The sequence below is a fragment of the Mya arenaria genome, chromosome 12, assembly GCF_026914265.1.
Source record: "Mya arenaria isolate MELC-2E11 chromosome 12, ASM2691426v1".
In the NCBI taxonomy this organism is placed as follows: domain Eukaryota; kingdom Metazoa; phylum Mollusca; class Bivalvia; order Myida; family Myidae; genus Mya; species Mya arenaria.
The window spans coordinates 11,631,260-11,655,744 of NC_069133.1; the positions used below are offsets into that span (position 1 = coordinate 11,631,260).

At 36.0% G+C, this 24,485-nt stretch overlaps 1 protein-coding gene across 2 annotated transcripts in view; it reads right to left on the minus strand.

The window, feature by feature from the left end:
• Positions 1 to 23,488, minus strand: part of LOC128210365 (cytochrome P450 4F4-like) — a 38,946-nt gene extending 15,458 nt beyond the window's left edge. Inside the window, exons 1-5 of one of the 2 annotated variants that reach the window (XM_052914678.1) lie at positions 23,327 to 23,488; positions 5,447 to 5,642; positions 4,873 to 5,000; positions 3,095 to 3,219; positions 2,790 to 2,849 (exon numbers count right to left, since the gene is read on the minus strand). In XM_052914678.1, coding sequence (XP_052770638.1) covers positions 2,790 to 2,849; positions 3,095 to 3,219; positions 4,873 to 5,000; positions 5,447 to 5,642; positions 23,327 to 23,479 — 662 coding nt within the window. In that variant the 5' untranslated portion in view covers positions 23,480 to 23,488. Of the gene's footprint in view, positions 1 to 2,789; positions 2,850 to 3,094; positions 3,220 to 4,872; positions 5,001 to 5,446; positions 5,643 to 13,460; positions 13,616 to 23,326 lie in introns of those variants that run through there. The other variant, XM_052914677.1, reaches the window with a different exon arrangement.
• Between the last annotated feature and the right edge of the window lie 997 nt (positions 23,489 to 24,485).

Here is a 24,485-nt window from a genome sequence, read left to right on the forward strand (position 1 = left end):
CTATGATTATATGTAACGTTAAGATTCGCATAGTCTATGTTATTCTTGAAGATACGCAGTTTTCACTAATGGGTTGGAGCAAATTTGTCAACTTTGTACCCAAACCCTGAATCTGAATACACAAGCCAATTATCCAATCTCAAGATAAGAGGACTTCTGGTTTGACATCATCAGGTTAGTCATTCTAAACTGCTGTCCAGGCTTTTTTAATGATGTTTTAGCATCATTTAACATCATGAAAAAAATCCTGGACGGCAATGATTATTGTGATGTTAAATCTTCATTATTTTATTTACCACAAGAATGCGCTTTCAGCTAACTTTTTTCAACATTTGGATTTTCGTTTTGTTCCATAAACGCCACAAGTCGACTGATTCATACCAATGTAAAACATATCCTCCAATTGTAACTCCCCAGTATGTAACACTGCATTGTTAAATAAAAACACAAAAGTTACACATAAATTATTTTTAGCCAATATTTTTTTTTTCTTTTATAACCCTTAAGTGTTTAATGAAACACTAATTCAGATCGACTTCTTTCAGCAAAGCCTCGCCATTTTCGAACAATCTAGCTCATGCCATTTATCTTTTCGCTCAATATACTTTAATAATTTTAAAAGTCAAGACCGTTTAACAAATGACGATGGTTTTATCACAATGTCATTGTACAAATGCAATGTATGAAGTAATTTTGTACTTACACTGAAAATGTTTCCGAAAACTTTTCTAGGCGCAGGTAAACTCCCATCATTTTCATAATCTAGGTGCTATGCACAAATTCATACATTTGGCTTCATTGAGAAAGAAACTTTATGAATAATTATGCGCATATTTGAAAATTCTAATCTCATTCCGATTGCAAAATTGAAATGACATGATTTTTCAAATTGTACATGCTATCCAAGGTAAGGTGAACATATATCCGTATGATGACGGTAATCATTCCATGGGCGGCCATATTGATGAATAACTTCAATTGAACACTTTTAAAATTCACATTATCCGCATATTGTGGCATAACCCAAAAACAACAAAAGCTGCTATCAGTTTCAGAATGCCTGGTTAGGAGAACTATTTCTCTCGTCAGTCCTGGTACTACTTTGATTATTCAAATTCGCATTCGGAACTCCTCGGCCATGTTCAAATTCGCTAACGAACATCCAATCAAAATACAGCGTAGGGATACAATACGTCAGGGAGGACCTGTTTTCGCCCTGAAATTGCCGAGCATTACGAACTATGGCACAAATGTCCTAGTCCAAAAATCGAGTATTAGAATGTTGTGCACTTACTATTTTTGTCACATTCTACTTGTCGTACCAGAGTTATGGCTCTTGACTTAAGTAAAATGGTCTAAAAATGTTACAAACGTCTTGAATCGCATGTTACACAAAACATTTACACATAGTATTTTATACTCATGAAACTTCATACGAATGTTGGTCAACATAATCTGTTACGCCCTTATTTTTGTCATAGTCCACTAAGTCTAATCAGAGTTATGGCACCAAAAGTATTGTAGCTATAATCCTGAAACACCATAGATATGTTGGTAAACATTTTCTGCTTTTTCTGTCACATTTCATTAGTAATGGCTAATATATAATGGTATAAAAATATTGTCTGGCATATTCAAATTAGTAAAAGTAATTGATTGGTTGAAAACATGGCCAATAAACCTTCCCATTTTCATTTACCCACAATTAGTTAGTTGCATTATTATTGTGTCCAGGCGGCGTATGGGGGTATCAATTTTCCTGTGATAGCTGGAGTTTATATTTTATTGCAAATGCCTATATTCATGTTGTGAATTATTTTTCTACTCACCTTGTATAGTTATTTCCATGAAATGAGATATGACAAAGTATTTTAACAGATAATTGTTTTTCACCAGGTTTTCCAAAGGAAAACTGGTAAACCTAGGTTATTAGATTAGGGAATGTCGTTGGGTGGGCAGAAGGCTGTAACCATTGGTGCTCTTGTGTCCAGGCTTTAATTTGGCCATGCATAGGGTATTTTGAAATTACTTTGCAAAAATATTTAACAACTCAAAAAATGTGGTTTTGAATTCTTTCATTTTTATATTGTTTAAAAATATTACATTTGTTTGATCTCAGAACTAATATTTGTATAAAATTATCTTATAATGTTATCATTTGTCACTCGGATGTTATCTTTGTACTGTTTACATTGTCATTTTTAGTTAAGTGAATAAAATATGAGTAAAGGTGACTATATATATATATATATATATATATATATATATATATATATATATATATATATATATATATATATATTTGTTCGCTCTTCGCCCGCTCCTCTTTATTGCTAAATGCAAAACAAATATTTTTTTTATTATTTCGATCGCGCGCTCCATTTTCTTTCGGAAAAAATCCGATGAACAAGTTATCAATTTGATGAGGCCTAAGGGAAGTAAAATGTTATGATATCCATAAAGTTTTCAATAACCATTTAAAAGGCGTTATCTTAACATTTAACAATAGGAAATTTTAATAGCTGTCTAAGTTGTACAACTATTCCAACGAACAACACAGGGAAGATCCCGGCATTCATAGCTTGTTTAAAAGCACACAGTTCGAAGTCCAACAAGCAAGAAAATGAAGTAAAAGTCACAATCATATAAAATTCAAAGGTCTTGGTTTTATCGAGAAACAGGGACAAGGTAAAATTTGGCGTGATCTTGTTTTAATGGTTCGATGAGTTATCTTGTAAATACAAACAGCAAATTTATAGTACATCAAGCGTCTTAATTGCAATACTTACAACATCCGGTTCCATAACAATGTCGACATACGTTGGACAGCTTGGACATAATCATCGTTTCTGGAAAAAAACGGAGGCCTTTTGAGTCCTACATTGATTGTGTAACCCAATTCAATGAATGTAATGCAGCGGCAAAATGTGTATTTGCAGTCTTCTTGTTTAAAGTGATAACAAGTTTTATTCTCATAAAACAAAATAACTCATTCTGTCTAAATCATTTGGGAACATTGTATTAAACACGAGTGGGATTCATCACGAAGATGACAGCACAAATACTATTTTGTCAACACCTATGCTTTACCCACTCTGTAGACTGCATACACCCATCGAAGGACAGGGAACATTTCATCATGGTATTGAGGGTAGCCCTGCAGGCCAGAGGGTAGATGTCCATGGAGGCACTCTCAGACATCTGGTCAAGAACTTTTTCCTGGTAATAGACAAATTGATGTGTAATATTTTTTATTAGAATGCAACCTACATTTCAGCCAATGAAATTGCAGATTGGCAATCATTAATAACTAGCATTAATCATAAAGAATTTCAACTTTCGCGAGTGTCTAAAGGTCCGCCTATTTCCACTCATCCGATTCACATTCCCTGCGTCAGTTTTTCAATGACAATGTGTCAGCCAATGAGGTAGTATTCTAAGACATTTAGATGATCTGAAGTAAAATAAATATGATCAAAAAGGGCTCGTTCGCTACGCCCACTCCGCCCATTCTAATTATTAAAATGTTACTTCATGCCATCTAGCTACGTATCAACATATTTTTTCAACTGCATAAATCCGTCGAAGGAACGCAGATGCAGACCAGAGGGCAGGATGACGTCGTTCTTGTGGTGTACATGATAACGACTAGAATATTCGGTCAGGTTTTAGACTTCCCATGTTTATCTGGTAGATACTTGCAACTGGACAATGGCGTAAGATGTGATGTCATTTCAATAAAAAACCCTCTAAATACCGTGATGGTGAAGTGTGAAATAGCAAATCATATTCATTTTTGAGGTCCTACAGTTGGCATACACTGAAGATGATGGACAAATAACGATACCATAAACTGTACAGGGAAATTTACATGGTATCACATTTCGAATGGTAGATATTGATGTCGAGACGATGTTAGGAGCGGCACGTGCGTGGAATTTTACTTGGTTCAAAGAGAGAATGTTGTAGACAGTCTAAAAACAACTCTGCAAGACGTGCAAGAGAAATTTCCAGACATTTTCACTGGTTTAGGTTGTCTACCAGGAAAACATCACATCAATATTGACCAAAAAATTAGGAACCTACAGGGCATGCGGCAATGGAAGTGCTAAAAAAGGAAAAGGCTAATAAAGAACTTAACTCTTTGGAAGAACAAGGTGTAAATATGAAGCAAAATGCACCTACCGACTGGGAGGACACTATCGTTACGGTAGTAAAGTCAAATGGAATATTGGGAATTTGCACGGATCCGAAGCTTTAAACCTGACCATCTGATGCGAACAACACCTTTTAAAGAATATTGAAGAAACTGTTACCATCCAAAACGGCGTTTCCAATGCTTGATGCTGTTTTGGCAATGTGCTATTGAAAAAGCCAATAAGAAATAGTCAGTGTACGTTTAATAGCCCTTAAGGGAGGTATAACTTTACAATACAAGAAATTCACCAGAAAATCTTGATAACTTGGTTTATATAGAGGGTGCAGAAGCAATAGTTTATGACATTTTGATATGAGGTACTAAATCAGGTTCTTCAGCGAATAGGTCATAGTAACCTGAGGTTAAGCAAAAACTTTTGTCAGGTCAATTATTTTGCTTTAATTTATACACAAGTGCACCATTTTCATCTCATATGTCGACTCAATGCCAGTTTATACAATACTAATGCAAGATATGGTATTAAAACGTTTACAAAAACGACTGTACCCGTCTTGGTAGTCAACGGAAACAATAATAATTGAAGAATTGATAAAGAAGGCGAACAAAAAAGTGGATAAAGTAGACTTACCTTAATTTTTATCAATGGTCACGTGATTGGCAGTCGTGAATTGAAATGCATAGTATTATGTTATTATGAATTTATATCATTCAACCTGAAAAGTATCCGACGCTCTGTTCATGACGTCAACGTATCCAGACAGAATGCTGAAGTGGAAGGCAGGTGTGAGCAGCTTCCGGCTTCTTTCCCACTTCCGTCCTTCGCTCATCAACAGTCCTTCTCCTATTAAATATGAAATGGACTTGTCAAGGTTGAAGTAGCTGTAGTTGTTGTTGTTGATGAGAATATTTGGTAAAAGCAACATCAAATACATTTATTTCACCCTATGATTATTATATACTTTCGCAAACTATATATGAATCCTAAAGGGAGGCAAGCGCGACCGCAGTTAGGAAACTATGATAGTATTTCATAACCAGTTGGACTATTAGGGCGGCGCAAAACTGATAAACGATGAGTCATGCAAATAATCGCGGAATCCCTGTACAAATGTGTTCCTATATATAGTAGCATATGTATTAACCTCTCTCTCTCTCTCTCTCTCTCTCTCTCTCTCTCTCTCTATATATATATATATATATATATATATATATATATATATATATATATATATATATATATATATATATATATATATATACATACAAAAATAAATCCAAAAAGGTTACCCATCCATTCCTGCAATAACCTATATCCGTCAATTCGCCCCCTTGCCTTCCGGTGCTCTTGACCAATCAGCTGTCTAAACGTGTCGGGGTGTCTCACGCCCACCACAGGAGTCGGTCCAATCCATAAACAGTACACTTTACTTTCGGTTTTGGCCATATCTAGTGCGTAATCCATATAGGCTTTAGCACCCTTAAGCTGTAAAAAAGGCATTTCACATATTTCCCATGTGTAGTGTAAATTAATCTCAGTTGCGTTACAAATTGACGGGACTAGAAATGGCAAAACGTTTTGTGGAAAATAAACTGTGACAGGAGAAACGCACAGGCTTACGAGTTTTATCTGAAAGGGCTTTATGGTTACCAATATAAAAAAGGTATATTTGGCACTGACTTGGCATACTAGCAATAAAGGCTGCACATGTGTTTGTTTGGTTTGAATTGAGATTTTGGCAATGAGTATGCTTAATTAGTAGTGAACATACACACACAGGTTCTTGGCACTGAGTAGGCTTGCCTAGACCTTTATATGCGGGGTATGTCTGATAAAGAAAGGTCTTGACGATAACCACGCTATTTTGTCATCAAGATATTATTTGGAATTGCGCCCAGATTGGGTTTCATGAACTCTGTGAATTTATAGACACACATTTTGCCTTTCTAAATACTGATGACACCTACGACATCTTTGCTGAATTTACGTGTGTCCTGAGCATTTTTAAACTAAACATGCGTATGCTTCATCAGACAAAGGTTCATAACCTAAAATGCACAATTTGATTTAATTTCGTAATGATAATAGTGTACTTATTCTAGGCATTGTAAACTTAAATATGTGACTTGACTTGATTTTTTTTTTAATTTTAGTTCTTACCCAGAAAAATTGGGTATACCTTTAATAATGCCCTGTGGGGTTTAGATATGGAAGTTGAAGATTTGTTCGGTATATACTTACACCTTAATGCCCTATTGGGTTTAGATATGGAAGTTGAATATTTGTTCGGTATATACTTACACCTTAATGCCCTATTGGGTTTAGATATGGAAGTTGAATATTTGTTCGGTATATACTTACACCTAAATGCCCTATTGGGTTTAGATATGGAAGTTGAAGATTTGTTCGGTATATACTTACACCTTAATGCCCTATTGGGTTTAGACATGGAAGTTGAATATTTGTTCGGTATATACTTACACCTTAATGCCCTATTGGGTTTAGATATGGAAGTTGAATATTTGTTCGGTATATACTTACACCTTAATGCCTTATTGGGTTTAGACATGGAAGTTGAATATTTGTTCGGTATATACTTACACCTTAATGCCCTATTGGGTTTAGACATGGAAGCTGAATTTTGTTCGGTATATACTTACACCTTAATGCCCTATTGGGTTTAGATATGGAAGTTGAAGATTTGTTCGGTATATACTTACACCTTAATGCCCTATTGGGTTTAGATATGGAAGTTGAATATTTGTTCGGTATATACTTACACCTTAATGCCCTATTGGGTTTAGACATGGAAGCTGAATATTTGTTCGGTATTTACTCTGAGTTGATGCATAAAATCAACTCAAAGAAGTTTTTATACTACTAACCCCCAGCAGAGCTATTAAAAAGTGTCTTTTTACGGTTGTTAGCGGACCGTACATGAGAATTTTGAGTAATACCACTACCAGATACAGTGTATTTAGAAAGGCCATGAACATAATCTAATGTTTATCTTTCGGAAAAATATTTCTATTTATCTATTTATAAATCTGTATTTAATTATTTGTTAATGCATTTATTGGCTCACTAATACATGCAATACACTAATCGTCGTATAAGTCAGATACAGTTACTCGTTTTTTTCTTCAAAAGGTCCTCTTACAGACGTAAGAAACCGTTTCGCTAGAATTCGCCTCGGACAAAATTGGTGTTCGTCCAGTCGAAACGGCTTCTTACGTCTGTAAGAGGACAACTTTGAAGAAAAACTCGTTCTGTATCTATTACATAAGACTAAAAGAGGACTATTTTTCTTTGGAGGGGAAATTTTAAAAGCAGTGTTTGAGACGAACCGCAGGGCAACAGGGCATTACATGTTTCTCATGGCAACTTAAAATTATTAAAGTGACACTCATATTCAAAATCAATACAAACACATATAAAACAAACATACATTTTAAGTGATATACCCTCAACTACCTACTAAATAATGCATTTATGGAAAATATTAATTACTATTTACAATATTTAAACTGTGTATTTAATAGCTGAAAACGCAAAAATATTAAATGATCGGTGAGTGCTAAATGATTTACTGCGATTTACTATCGTCTCATAAGGCCAATTAAAAATAGGTGTGTTTCAGGTAACACTGCTAAAAAAAAATAGGGTAGGTAGGTCGGATTTTTTTTTTTTTTTTTTTTTTTTTTGATATATTGATTTCAGTAACTGTTGACTCAGAAAGTAACACAAATAAAAGTCATCAATTTTCAGGTTTATCAGTAGTTTTTAAACATGTTACATGCTTCAAAGGAAACATTCTTTATTAGTCTGGTTAAATACTTTTGACAATGATGGTTGGATTTCAACTAAGTTATGGTACACCACTCTGCTATTATTTAAGATTTTCCAGGAACGGTTTTATTTTTCTTTATGCACCCGTTTGCTTTCAATCACCCTCTGTAGAATACTAACCTCCCTGAAACATAATTACACGAAGAGTGGGACAGCAAATTTACCATATAAGCCATCAGCCAAGGAAACCTCAATGCTGTCAAGAGGACCTGGGGGTTCAGGTTTGAAGAACAAGTAACATGCAGGTTTTATTGCCAAAATTGCACACTTAAGTCTGACATATCAATCCGAAAGTCAGTATCTGACACATTTGTATCTGACAAGAAAATAGAGTTCAAGAATTGAAACATACCTGCCACACAAGCACAAACGTAATTCACCTTAAGATTTCGGACATTCTATAAATTCGGACATCCATTATTATTTTCAAAAAGAATTTATTTTAGGTACCTAATGACTGAACTTTTACAGTTACTAAGTCTCGCAGACAAAAAATATTGATCTTTATCGTTACAATGCCTGGCTAGATTACCTAACCGTATACATCACTGTGATAAGTTAGTTGGTTACTACCCATCCTAAACGATTTATTGCCTGGTGAAAAGGATGTGTGATATATTTAATGGAGGATTAAAGAAACAACAAGGGCAATGCAGAGATCAAGAAAACACAGGCATGACATGTTTGTAAAACGATCCGCCAATTAACTTTGAAACTTGTATCACACATTTAATATAGACTTTATGAAGCAATAATCGTACAGTAATACTCACTGCAATATCAATCATGCCAAGAAATACCAGCCAATTTTTCCACTTTTCATTTCTACACAAGAGCCAATTTCAGCTACACATTAACCCCTAATTGACCGAGAATCTAACCATGTGTTTAATCATGTTTTCATATCTAGGGAGTTGTTGTAGTTTGGGTCAAGATTTGGAAGAATGTATTTAATTTTGCCCAGAAAGACGTGGAGAAGTATCAAGTGTTAGACATAATTACAGAGTACTTAATTTAGTAAAACTTATTATTTACTTATTCTTAAACAAAAATATGTTGTTTTTAATGAGTAACATTATCGTTTTAGACATATGACAGATGTTAATGAAAATGGTATGCTTAACCAACCGTCTTATTTGGAATGAAAATGTAACCTATATTACATTATATCTTATGAATCTCATAGGTCGAATTATATTTAAGGGTATGCTTTACTAAGCGTATGGATATTGATTTTAAAATGTCAGATTTATTGGGTTCACATTTTTTAACAAAAACACACACTCTTATTGTTCATTTTTAAAGCTTTGTTGTTGTTGTTTTTTCACTGTAAAAATATTGAGTTCGTAAGTAAACGTATACACCATGGAAAATGGGAAATACAAACGAAACTTGAAAAAATATATCACATTGGCGAAACTGAATCTCCGAATGTTAAATTTACTTCAATTTTGTTCATATTAACATGAACACATTCTGAGGCGGTTAAAATGAATTTTCGTATAACTGATTGGGATTTGTTTTTGCAATGTTTCAATCTAAAAAATTGCTTAGTTTTGTGTTCATCTGGCATTGTCTTCATACCGTGACCTGTGAAAGAACATGTTTTGACCGACATAAACTCACGACAATGGTCGCTGTCCTTGAGTGACTCCTTTTCTGTAAAATATTGACCCCCCCCCCCCCACACCCCAAATAATAACATGACTCAGAACGATCGTTACTGTAAATAGGTATTTAACCCCACCGAACAGAACCGACTATGTTGGTCATTTAATACGTGTGCTCTTAAGTCTTAGTAATACAGGTGGTAATGCTGCAGCTATTGTTGTTGATACTACCACTACTGCTTCTGCTATTGCCAATGTCAACACCGCCGCCACAACACCACCGTCAGCACCACCACCACCACAACCACCACCACCACCACCACCACCGATGATGATGATGATGATGATGATGATACCCCTAAAACTACTGCCGCTCCTGCTGAATTGTTGTTGTTGTTGTTGCCACTTCTACAGCAATAACTATCATATAACTTCTACTGATGCTGCTAATCTTGCGTTAATCAACTATATGTTGCTGTGAATGAAGGAACTAAGCTTTTTGTATCAATGCGAAGACCCTTCATTTATCTATTTATAATGAGCGCAAAGTACAATGAACCCTTAAAGGGACTGTACACCAGATTCGCACCAAAAAAGTTTTCTTCTGTAACGAATCTCAGGACAATTATCTAATGGACCGTGTTACGCTTTATCATAATTGTAAAAAAGTACCAAAATGTAAAAAAAAAACTGTGTCGGAGACCGGGTTCTTCAGTTAGTAAGTTTCAATGCATTGTACACATCGATGCCAAGTTTATGTCAGTTTTCGAAAATTTTCTTTCTTTTTTCGCTATTTTATCATACTGAGTATAGCCCCTTTAGCAGATTTTCGACATCCACAGATAAACAACTCCCCGGTATCATTTTATTAAAAATGCATGAGTCATAACATTTTGAGCCGGAAGTTGATAAGTTTGACTGGAGTTTGTGATTCTATTTGTTTCAAAAAACATCCTCACGCCGGCCAAATCCTAAGAGCCTCTTATAGAACAATACCGTACTCAAGTTGTTCTATAAGAGGCTATTACGATTTGGCCGGCGTGAGGAAAACATTTAGCTGTCGGGGAACTAAGAAATATAGTTAGTACATTTGTACTTGATGTTTTCAATCTTTAAACATAATTAAACATAATAACAAGAGTGTGGTTTAGATAGTTGAATTATTGCTCCCCTGAATTTCATGCTGGTCGTAATGGCCATTAAATGAAATGAATTAGCTGTAACAGCAGATAACTGATAAAAAAAAATTCATGGAGAACCAAGTCAGCCCTTTAACCCTTAGCACAAAACCACTGAATGGAACATAATGCATATGCTACTAAAATCCAGGTATATGCTGGCATACAGGGGTTTCCTTCTTAATCGAAAATTGGATAGGATTTCTTGGCATGAAAACAATAAAGTCAACTAATTCAATGATACAGGTAACTATTAAATGTGATGAATTAAAGTTATAAATGCAATACTTAAGTTACAATAAAAACAAAACACCAGACACATTAATCCTGCATAACAATATTCATGCTCTCAATGAGATCCTATTGGGTATAACTGAGTTATGTGACGTCACACAATGTGACTAAACACCAGACACATTAATCCTGCATAACAATATCCATGCTCTCCATGAGATCCTGGTGGGTATAACTGAGTTATGTGACGTCACACAATGTGACTGTTTGATCTGAAGCCGATAAAAGGTGTTTATTCATTTCAATGCATGTATAAAATGGTGTTGAATGGGATTTTAATTATCTTGATGAAGGAGCTACAGTGACTTATAGGCGTAATAACCATTGATAACTACGGATAAATTAATAAGTGGTAAAATGCAGACATGAAGAAAAAAGGCAGGTTTACCATACATGTAAATAAAATGTTAAAATTGTTATTTTCTATGAATTCGTAGAGCGAAAAATTAATTATTTTAAGGTGTCCGAACTCTAAGGTGAAGTACGGTCAATACACAATGTGACTGTTTGATCTGAAGCCGATAAAAGGTGTTTATTCATTTCAATGCATGTATAAAATGGTGTTGAATGGGATTTTAATTATCTTGATGAAGGAGCTACAGTGACTTATAGGCGTAATAACCATTGATAACTACGGATAAATTAATAAGTGGTAAAATGCAGACATGAAGAAAAAAGGCAGGTTTACCATACATGTAAATAAAATGTTAAAATTGTTATTTTCTATGAATTCGTAGAGCGAAATTTAATTATTTTAAGGTGTCCGAACTCTAAGGTGAAGTACGGTAAATACATTCAGAAATCCAACTCTAATATTGTCAACATTACGTACATACATTTCGTAACAAATGCTTTTCGTACCCAAATCACATTTTTTTCAGGGGAAAATAGGTTAGGGTCGGCGGGAAAAAATAGGGTCGGTCGGGTAACCTGAAACAGACCTATTTTTTTATTTGGCCTAAGGTAGAAATATCGTGTTTTCTGCACCTTTATTTCAAATTAAACTTGGTATCCTTCATAAAGCCCATGTCACATAAGGGTCGCGTTCCCAATGCGTTCAAGAAAAAATCAATAACGCCGATCTGCGCGCAGTCGAATCGTAAGCATCGCCGTGGCAACGCAGTGGCATCGCCAGTGAACACGGTGGGATCGCATAGAACGCCGAGATACGGCGCGCAACTTGAGCATGTCCAAAACAAACACCGTCGCTCGGCGTTCTGTAAAGAGCGCAATGGTATCGCCGTGAGGTCGCCGTGGCAGCGTAGTTAGGTCTCCTACAAACGCCACAGGATCGCCGCGTGCGCGCTGACAGAGTTCGCAATGCGAACACAATGGTTATAGGTGGCGCTGGCCCGGCGATCGTTCGGCGGTCTCGGAGATGACACTGCGTCCCTATCGCGTTTATACGGCGTCTATGGCGCTTTCATTGAGTTTCACTTTTCTAACTGGGCTCTTACAACGATTGTAAGGAGCCGCTACGACGATTATTGCGCACCCAATGCGCTCCTTCCGCTTCAATCGGCGTTTGCATGACAATGAACCTTCCAAATAGTGTATAGAATATATATATATATATATATATATATATATATATATATATATATATATATATATATATATATATATATATATGCAAATAAACATTCATTTTACCATGCTTTATGTGTAATAGCAAGCAGGGCTACTGCTTTCCTATATGCAGGTCAAGCAGATCCAGGATGATGCAGACGCTTTTGATCTAATTCCGAGACGACGGCGGATGAGGGCCCCAAGGCGTAGGGGGGCTTTGAGTTCGACCATGGCTATAGGCAGACGGTTGCAGCATGGTCTCAAACTTTTCGAGAGCAAACGGAAGAATGAAGAACTGATGGAGATATCGTTTTTGTAGGCAGTGCAAAATAACACGCCGACAGCGCAGTTTGAGCGCCGTGAAAGCGCAGTGCACATTCAGTGTGCGCGCCGTGATAACTTGATGTACGCAGCGGAGGCACCGTGAGAGCGCCATGGGAGCGCCATGAGAGCGCAGACAATCGCCAATTAGAACTCTGTAGGAAAGCAGTAGAACGCCATGGAACTCCGTAGAATTGCCAAGGTCGCCGTGAGAACGCCGTGACATCGCCATTTTCATGAAAAGTAACATTTTTCTAGCGATCTCACGGCGCTCTGAGAAATTTAATAACACCGTGCAATCGAAGTGGCAACGCGGCTAGGTGTGACAGGGGGTTTAGAACCATTGTTTTCAACATATATTCATCCTTTTTGGTATATCAAACAATTGCATTAATTGTGGTTAATCTTATTTGGGAGTAAGAGTGCATCTTTAAACGAATTATCTCAACATGAAACATGAAACACACTAAAGCAAAACATACCTCCTTTAAATGTCCAAATAACCAGTGCGATTTCTTCTGAGGTAGTTTCAGACATTTCCTACGCATCCGAACATACGAGTAAATGGTCGACCCTATTTTCCAGGAAAGGAACACTAGGATTCCATAAACACATGTACATAGCGAGAACTGCATTGCAACAAACGTTCACATCTGTTACTTAACTCTTCACGATATAACGCTTGAGCGGACTGGTGTCTTGTTTGTTTTATCTAGAACAGAGTTATGTAAATACGAATGCTCTTAGCTATTTGAACCGGTTTTAAAGGCGTACAGTATGACCCAGAAAGTTTGATTAAATACGGTACAGATTAAAAGATATTAGCGATGTTTTGGGGCTTTAAACTGATGAATTTGTGGCCACGTGTCTATTAATTAATTATTTTTTTTATAAAGACTCCTCTTTTTTAACTATACCTAAAGCGTATGCTTTTTGTTTTATCATTGAGTTGAACTCGAATAATAATAATAATAATAATAATAATAATAATAATAATAATAATAATAATAAGTATTAAAGTTCCAAATCGGCCATCCGATTAGAGCGGATTCCCGCCTCCACCCCACCCCCACCCCCAATACACACACACCCGTTAGAAAAAAAAAGCGCCGTAAATGAAGTTTTTCTAGCATAAGGGAAAATAATTTCATATTAAATACGGATTTGAGAGTGCATGACTCAATCAGAGAATATTAAATTCTTGTTTTGATGAATGTGCATCAATGTAACCTTGGACAACTGATAGTGAAGTTCGTTGTAAGTATATATTGGCGAGTGTAAAAGAGCCATGAGCGTATGATAACCTATTTAGACCGTCTAACTTTCAAACAATTGTCGACGAATACATTAGCAGCGAGTCACAATTAGAAACTTATGCATTTATACGATATTTAGTAACTTCTTCCAAAGCAAGACATTGAAGACTATATTCCTAGACAATAGTTAAAAATAAAAAGCTATTTGTGTTATATGTACTCTTGTTTAATAATTGTCAAAATCATGACACAAGCACAACTAGATGTTGTCCATTTTGAATTAAATACCTATGTTAACATAATGGCAGCCCGTCATGAAAAGTAAAAGCCGAAAATTAAATGCATCCTTTCTAATGAATGTGTGTTGACTATAAAACCATGGAAAATAGTGCTGTCATCATTTTAGAAGACGGTTGCAGACGCATAAGACTATTTTCAAACCAATTATTGAACTTGTGTGATTTGAAGGAAACATTATTATTTATTTTTTTAACTTCAGTTGTTGAAAATCAACGAAAATTAATCAAACAGATTGTATTTCATTTCAAGATATCATTCCTTTTTATGCCCCCAAAGGTGGGCATATTAAAATCGCACCGTCCGTCCGTCCGTGTGTCTGGCTCAATAACTCTAGTCCAGGCTGTAACTTTCCCTTGTATGGACAGATTTTAAAATAACTTGCCACATGTGTTCGGCATACCAAGATGACGTGTCGCGTGCAAGAACCGTGTCCCTACCTCTTAGATCAAGGTCACACTTAGGTGTTTATTCACAATGGAATGCTGCATATAAGAACATAGAGTATAGGTTGTCGTGTCCGGACTTTAACTTTCCCTTGTATGGACAGATTTGAAAATAACTTGCAACATGTGTTCGGCATACCAAGACGACGTGTCGCGTGCAAGAACCGTGTCCCTACCTCTTAGGTCAAGGTCACACTTAGGTGTTTATTCACAATGGAATGCTGCATATAAGAACATAGAGTATAGGTTGTCGTGTCCGGGCTGTAACTTTCCCTTGCATGGACAAATTTTAAAACAACTTGCCACATGTGTTCGGCATACCAAGACGACGTGTCACGTGCAAAACCCGTGTCCCTACCTCTTAGGTCAAGGTCACACTTAGTGTTTATTCACAATGGAGTCCTGCATATAAGGATATAGATTATAAGTTGTCGTGTCCGGGCTGTATTTTTCACTTGTATGGACAAATTTTAAAACAACTTGCCACATGTGTTCGACATACCAAGACGACTCGTCGCGTTCAAGACCTGTGTCCCCACCTCTTAGGTCAAGGTCACACTTAGGTGTTTATGCACAATGGAATGCTGCATATAATGACATAGAATATAGATTATCGTATGGGGGCTGTAACTTTCCCTTGTATGGACAGATTTTAAAATACTAGTAACTTGCCTCATGTGTTCGGCATACCAAGATGACGTGTCGCATGCAAGAACCGTGTCCCTACCTCTTAGATCAAGGTCACACTTAGGTGTTTATTCACAATGGAATGCTGCATATAAGAACATAGAGTATAGGTTGTCGTGTCTGGGCTGTAACTTTCCCTTGTATAGACAGATAATAAAATAATTTGCCACATGTGTTTGACATACCAAGACGACGTGTCGGGTGCAAGACCCGTGTCCCTACCTCTTAGGTCAAGGTCACACTTAGTGTTTATTCACAATCGAATGCTGCATATAAGGACATAGAGTATAGGTTGTCGTGTCCGGGCTGTAACTTTCCCTTGTATGGACAGAATTTAAAATAACTTGCAACATGTGTTCGACATACCAAGACGACGTGTCGCGTGCAAGAATCGTGTCCCTACCTCTTAGGTCAAGGTCACACTTAGGTGTTTATTCACAATGGAATGCTGCATATAAGGATACAGAGTATTGGTTGTTATGTCCAGGCTGTAACCTTTTTTTGTATGGACAGATTTGAAAATAACTTGCCACATGTGTTCGACATACCAAGACGACGTGTCACGTGCAAGACCCATGTCCCTACCTCTAAGGTGAAAGATACACTTAGTGTTTATTCACATGGAATGCTGAATATAAGGACATAAGAATGTAGGTTGTCAAGTATGGGTGGTATTTTCTTATGTTCAGAGGCAATTTAAAATAACTTGTCATATGTATCGTCATATGTATCTGTTTGATCTTTAACTTTTCATGTACTGACCTTGTTCATAGATCAATGTTACATTCGGGGGCATTCGTCACATACTGTGACAGCTCTTGTTCGTAATCTATTAATCCTAAGTATAAATTTTTCGAGGATCGCCTTATACATTTTGGCCGAGGTAAATAATCCACACTTAACAAAGTTTAGCCAAAGCCGGATTTTTTTATACCAATGTGGATGACAAGGTGACGTGTTTTAGTTGTGGGAAGACACTGTTTCAGTGGAAGTCATCCGATAACCCATTCCATTGTGACTAAATAATGTAATAGTAAGATGACATGAAGGCCAAGGTCAAGGTCACTTTTACTAAAAAAAGAACAAAAGTTAAGACTGCGTCTCATAACAAAGGCTGAAGTTCTTCTGTCAGTCATTGGAGACCTGGTTTTGTCGCATTACGGCATTTCTTCTTTAAGTTTTAATTTGACATTTTTATTTCTTTTGACATGCACATAGTACATCATTTCTGCATTATTTTCTGAGTCAAAGCGGCGTTTAGTCGACAGCTCTTGTCAGTATAACATTAAATTTAAAGAGCATTGATACCGTTTCTTCGTATTTGACGGTTTTCGTGCAAGCGGAAGAACCTCGCCTTTCTTCTGCCTCGGTTCACCGCTATTCTTCTCCCTTTACCTAAGCGGAACAGGTGGTGCATACCTTATGTTTGAAAAAATGAAAATAAATACAAATTTTTGTTTCCTTACTCAAACTCAAAATTAATAATCTTTTATTCTCTTGTTGTGGCTCAAAATACATTGGAAAAAAACAGTGTTCAGCTTCTTTTTCGAAGGGCCCTTTCATAAACAACCATCGAAGAAGTGCGACATGTCGAATGTCATTTGACATGTCAGCTTTGACTTTTATTTCCTCAATCTCAAAAGCCGTTTATCGGGCTAGCAAAGCCGAATGACGCCCAGCATGACATTAAATTTTGATTATCGTAAGTTGCTAAAGGTGCTAGCACGACATTTATATGCCGAATGCCATGCTATAGACATTCATCTTTCATTTTTTTGAAATTGAATGTCGAATATCGACCCAGCATGACATTTAAATTCTATTTGTCGTATTTTGTTAAACGAGTTAGCTAGACATTCCATGTTGAATGTCATGTTGCTAGACATCCAATCTTTAATGTTTTAAATTGAATGCCAAATGTCGTATGCCGAGCAAGCATGACATTTACATTTTAAATATCTTGAGCTGTACACCATCCAAATAAATTGAATGTCGATTGTGGAGTAACCTTGACATTCAATGTCGAATTTCGTTTCTTGAGCTAATTTCACACAACTAGCCCGTTAGTGCTGACTAAGGTTGATAGACAGTTGATTTATTTTGGCCAAGATTAACATTATTTTGAACGAAAATTGTTAAATGATGATTGTTTTAATGTTGATTTGATGGATAATGTATGATTGTGGTGACAATTATTGAGACTCTCTTTATTAGTAACGTAGTTAAGTTCGCGTGTATTGGCCATAATGCGGTTCTGCTTAAAGCAATATTATAAAATGCAGAATTCGTTGTTTTTTTTAAAGAGACTTAATTTACTATGATGTCAGAATAACTTTGCATGTAGATGCCAACGTTCTTCCGTTAGTGGAAAAGCAAGAAGTCAATACATCACTTATAATAAAACAATGAAAAAGTTATTGTTATTCTAAATATTCGTATTCTTTTGCGGGAGTAGTCATTTACAGTTGCTAATTAATGTTCAACATCTACAACTATGCAATCGTGACTGCATGGAAATCATGCCCTTGTAATATGTTCTTGAACAATGCGAAAAACAAAATAAACAAAAACCCAAGCAGAAACGTAAACACAATTTTACCTGCGATAAAAAAGTAACTTTTATTTCAAAAACGAAATTTCAATACCAACTTATATCAGCTGTTTAAAAAAGAAGAAACCAACGCATCAATAACAAGATATGTTAAAATGTCAAAACATAATATTTGCATCTATTCATATTGCTCCAGTTTTGTACGCGTACAGAGATAGTGGTAGGGGCTCTCTATTTATTTGGAGCTTTTTATGAAAATTAAACGTTCGCTAGGCTGCGCTAGGCGTGAAAGTTTAATTTCCGTAAAGAATTCAAAATAAACAACAATTCATGCTTATTTTCCTTAACTTTTTATCCTTGAATTTGTGTTCATTCGCCCGTAATCAAAAATCTTAAATTTATTGTAAACACACCTTAAGGGGACTGAACACCAGATAGTCCTAAAATCGGCATAAACAGTATTTCCCTCAAAACAAGCCTATAATTATCCATATGAGCTAGTAATAGGCCAATAACACATAATTTTAGACGATTAAAAGAATAATAAAAGAATGTCTAAACTAAGTTTACCCGTTTAAAATAGCGCATAATGGTTTCCAAGTTTATAGTGTGTATTTTTAGCATGTGAAGGTCACGTGATAAGTACAGATACAAATACTGACGCTATATTTAAATTTACTTGGAATAACGTGGTAGACACACCAAGTAAAGCTTCATTAGTAAGATTAAATCTGAGTAAGTAATAAAATGGAGTTTAATTATAAAATTAAGTGATTTAATAGACAAGATCTACATGTACAACTAGGTACTGAAATTTGCTCTTGTTTTCAAACATGAACAAATATTCAGTACTTTTATAAACTATGCATCATTACACTTTACGTAGAAAAGCATTAAAAGCAAGATTTGACAGTGTACGTATTACAGTCTCATTTTGGCTAGTCATAAGATCAATATATTTGTACATACATGGTCTCTTCCAGTAATATTTATCAATGTATAATTTTCTTAAATCATTATATAGGGTACATTCAATAATAAAATGTAACTCATCATCTAATTTATCGCATAAATTACATATTATATAATTGTATGTAAACTCATTTAACTCTAGTGATAAAACAAAAAAGCATACAATTTAGGTACAGATAAAAAAAATAGTCTTAATAAATTTATTTTTAATTAATAGACACGTGGCCACAAATTCATTAGTTTATAAAGCACCAAGACATCGCTAATATCTTTTTATCCGTACCGTATTAAATCAAACTTTCTGCGTCATATTGTTCGCCTTTAAAACGGGTTCAGATAACTAACTCATCCTTATTGCCAAAAGCGTTACTGAAACTTTCCGCTGTTTTTCTTAAAATTGAGATCTGTTTTATTTTGAGTTATTCTATATGACTGAATTGAAGGCATTTATACGTAAATCAGCTTATTCTGGGACAAAAATGAACAACCAATATGTAAAAAATGTGAATCTACGAGAGTGCGTCTTTAAAACAGCTCTGGACATACTCTGGATTCATGCCATATGGCTGCCAAAAGTCAAGATTTGCGCCATTACCACACTTATTTTAATAGATAGTTGTGTCACTTAATGTGACCCGATTTAATTGCATTGTATAGTGATATAGGCAATAAACTCTATTTATTCTAAGATTTTATTTGAAAAAAAAACAAACCCACATCCATAGAACATGTTGCAGTATTTCAAAAGTTTTTGAACTTTCCTTTGTGTCACCTATGTATAATGAGGACCAATAAATCCAAGTTGGATTTTAAGATGGCCGCCATATATATCTTAGTGAATATGCTTTCACTTCAACGTAATGGCACACATTTAAATAGATAGGCGTTGTTGTTTTATTGTTTATTGCAGATGTTTCCAACGTTCCTTAAATAAAAGTGCTGCATTGACTACCTCTAGGTCATGGTCAAAGCCATTTCAAGGTCAAAATAAAAATGTCACAATTTCAGACTTCCTGTACCAGATTTTAGAATTTGATGGTAATGCTTTTTTGTATACAATATGGGAGGTCATAATTGTTAACTGAATATCCTTTTTTATCAGCTTTCTTTTTATGGAATCGTTAACATAATTTAGAAACCTATAAGAGATATGGTTAGGGCAAGGACCACAATGTGGCATTCAGTACTAGGCTTAGTTATAGAGCTGCATTTGGGTACTGCATCGTATCTTTGAAAAGTTTGCATTAGGTTCTCTGAATAGCGTTCCTTCGTCTGCAGATAGAGTTGGGATCCCTTATCATTGATGTACTTGGGGTTTACTTATTAGTTTATTATTATTTGCTTTATTATTAAGTTTCCTCAGGTTAATGCATACCTTGATAAGATTTACATTCTGCGTTTTTTCTATATTCAGGTGTGTTAGGATAAGAGTGAGGTTGGGCACGTAAACTGGTTTAAACCCCCAGTAAATTTATTTTACTGACAAGGCGGTACCTAACATTCCTTGATAAACACACCTAGTTTTTATATAGAATAAATGCACTTTGTTGTTTGTGGAGTTTTGTGCTGTTGTTCTGTGTTTCTTGTTTGTGATTGTTTGCTTTTGTTTTTGTGTTCTATGTCTTTGGCGTTAACCCTGTGTCATTAAACGGGGTTTATATTTAAACTTTTGACTACTGAGCTTGTTTCTGTAGTTTTTCATATATATATTGTTGACTTTGAATATGCTCTATGGATTCCCAAATGTGAAGTATTTGGCACTGCAATGGTTCAATGTGAGAAGCACATGGGTTTATTTGTCTAGCGCTACGAATGTTTAAAACTAGCTGCTAATGGGTTGATTTGGCCCTAAATGTGCTTTATGCTTGCCAAAGTGTGGTTCATTTGGCTCAGAATAGGTTGAACAAGAGCAAACCATAACTATCTAACCTGTAAGTGTTGTATGGATAAAAAGTGTAATAGATGGCAGTTCTGGGCACTTGCAAGCTTTTTAGTCTTATGATAATAATCCTACCAAAAAGTATCGCGAATATCAACTAGATAGCTAGATAATTATCGCAAAAATTAAGTGGTTAACACAAAACAATTTGTGAACCCTATCAGGTTATCTTACGGCAGCAATATGCCACCGTAGATCTATGATAAACAAATACCGACCTACTCGTTCATGAACTGATACCTTAGTGCCATATGGGGTTAAGATATGGAAGTTGAATATTTGTTCGGTATATGCTCCGAGTTGATGCATAAAGTCAACTCAAATAAGTTTTTATACGACTATACCCCCAGCAGAGCTATTGAAAAAGTGTCTTTTTACGATTGTAAGCAGTCCAAGCACGAGAATTTCGAGTAATCCCACTAGCCGATACATTTAGAAAGGCCATGATAATGATCTTATGTTTATCTAATCTAATATGTCTATTTATCTATTTATAAAACTGTATTTATTTATTTGGTAATGCATTTATTTGCTCACTTATATATGCAATACACTTATTTCTCAGTATTTGAGACGAAAAGTAGGGCAACAGACAGTTCATTATATGTTCCGCATGACAACTTTAATTATTAAAATATTTTCAAATATTATGTAAAGCTATAAATGCAGAACGTGTTCTGGTTTTTACTCAAAAATTATATAAGTGGGATATTAGATCGGATTCACATAAAAATCCTTACGACGCATCCGTGAGCATAGATCGGGTTATACAAACATTCGACAAGGACATTCATGTAGTTTTTCCATTGCACTTGCCCTGTCCCCTTATCGAAGTAATATATATGTACTTGCACATGCAATTTGCACATACCAATGAAATTTTTGTACTAAAAGCTCTTGTAGCAGATTAAAGTTACACTCTTAATAGATCAAGATCAATACATACACATGTATAACAAACATTGATTTTGACTGATAAACCTTTAACTACTTAATAAATAATGCATTTTTGGAAAATATTAATTGCTAATAACACGATTGTAACCGTGGTTTTAATAGCTGAACATGCAAATATATTAAATGATTGGTGAGTGCTAAAAGATTTACTGTGATCTACTATCGCCTCATAAGGTATAAATACCGTGTTTTCTGCACCTTTATTTCAAATTATACTCGGTATCCTTCATAAAGTCCCTGTCACACTAGGGCCGCGATCCGACGGCGTTCAATGAAATCAAGAACGCCGATCATCTCGCAGTGGAATCGCAAGCATACCCGTGGCAACGCAGTGGCATCGCCAGTGAACGCGGTAGGATCGCATAGAACGCCGAGCGACGGCGCGGACTTTGAGCATTTCCAAAACAAACAACGTCGCTCGGCGTTCTGATAAGAGCGCGGTGGTATCGCCATGAGGTCTCCATAGCAGCGCAGTTAGGTCTCCTGCAATGCCACAGGATCGCCGCGGGAGGGCCCAGAGTTCGCAGTGCAAACGCAAAGGTTATCGGTGGTAATGACCCGGCGATCATTCGGCGGTCTCTGAAATGACACTGCGTCCCTATCGTGCTTCTACTACGGCGCGTACAATGAGTTTTATTTTTCCTACTGCGCTCTTATAACGATTGTACGGAGCCGCTAAGTTGATAATTGCGCGCCCAATGTGCTTCCGCCGCAACAATCGGCGTTTGCATGACAATGAACCAACCAAATAGTGATGCAGACGCTTTGCATCTCATTCCGAGACGACGACGGAGGAGGGCCCCATGGCGTAGGTGGCTTTGAGTTCGACCATGGCTGGAATGGAGAACTGATGGAGATATCGTTTTTGTAGGCAGTGCAAAATAACACGCCGACAGCGCAGTTTGAGCGCCGTGAAAGCGCAGTGCACATTCAGTGTGCGCGCCGTAATAACTCGATTAACGCATGTCCGTAGAAAAGCCAAGGTCGCCGTGAGAATGCCGTGACATCGCCATCTTCATGAAAAATATTATTTCTTTTAGCGATCTCACGGCGCTCTGAGAAATTTAACAACACCGTGCAATCGAAGGTGTGACAGGGGCTTTAGAACCATTGTTTTCAACATTTATTCATCCATTTTGGAATATTAAACAATTGTGTTAATTGTGGTTAATCTTATTTGGTAGTAAGAGTGCATCTTTAAACGAACTATGTCAACATGAACAATACTAAAGCAAAAACATACCTCCTTTAAATGTCCAAACAACCAATGCGATTTCTTCTGAGGTAGTTTCAGACATTTCCTACGCATCCGAATATACGCGTAAATGGTCGACCCTATTTTCCAGGAAAGGAACACTAGGATCCCATAGATACATGTCCATAGCGAGAACTGCATTGCAACAAACGTTCACATCTGTTACTACACTCTTCACGATATAACGCTTGAACCGACTGATGTCTATTTTTATCTAGAACAGAGTAAATGTAAACAAGTACAAAAGTTGCTGCAAGATGCAGCAATTGGATATTAGCGCGGGCTAACTATTGGTTATGCAAGTCTTTATATAGGGTCAGAACGAAGTAAATAAAGTAAGGGCTAGCATTGATTGTAGATGTCAGTGAAATGAAGTTACTTAAAAGATGAAATAATTGGGCTGTTGTTTCTGAAATGAAAATAAAACGTAACACAATAACAATTGTACAACTGATTGTATATCTATGACAGAAACCATAATTGTATCAAATAACTTTATTCATGAACTGTATCAATATACACGTATTTATAAAATACAACATGGCCACAGTGGTGGTTTTCTTTTGGAGTGGCTGATATGATAGCTGAAATGTTAAATATGCCAACATGATTTGGTAAATTCTTGGCAAAGTTCGAAACGTTGAGAATTTGTACTTTGGTGAAATGTTCACTTTAAACAAGAGAAGCACCAAAGGTTTATCCAAAAAACTAATTAAGGACATCTGCTTAAAACAATGTTTACTTTTGGCTAATAATCCGCGAAACAAGTTGACCGGTATAATTAAGTGTTACAAAGCCATTGTTTCTAACTGAAAAACACATGAAACTGTTTGCTTATGTAACAGGTTTCAACACAATTAAAAAAAAACATTTAACATAAACTAATAGAAGTTGGTTATCCATCAGCTGAAAGAAAGAAATGTGATCATGAGTATTAATGTCATTTTCCTTGTTCTGTGGCGTAGATAATTTATAGGCATGCAGGATGGAACAAGAAAGCTGTTTTAAGAAATGGCTTCCTAGTCAAATAGCCCCCAAGTCAAATAGCCCCCAAGTCAAAAAGCCCTCATTTTGGTCAAATAGCCCCCACTCACATTTTAAAATTGGTCAAATAGCCCCCAAAAAACGCCCCCACTTCTTAATTTTT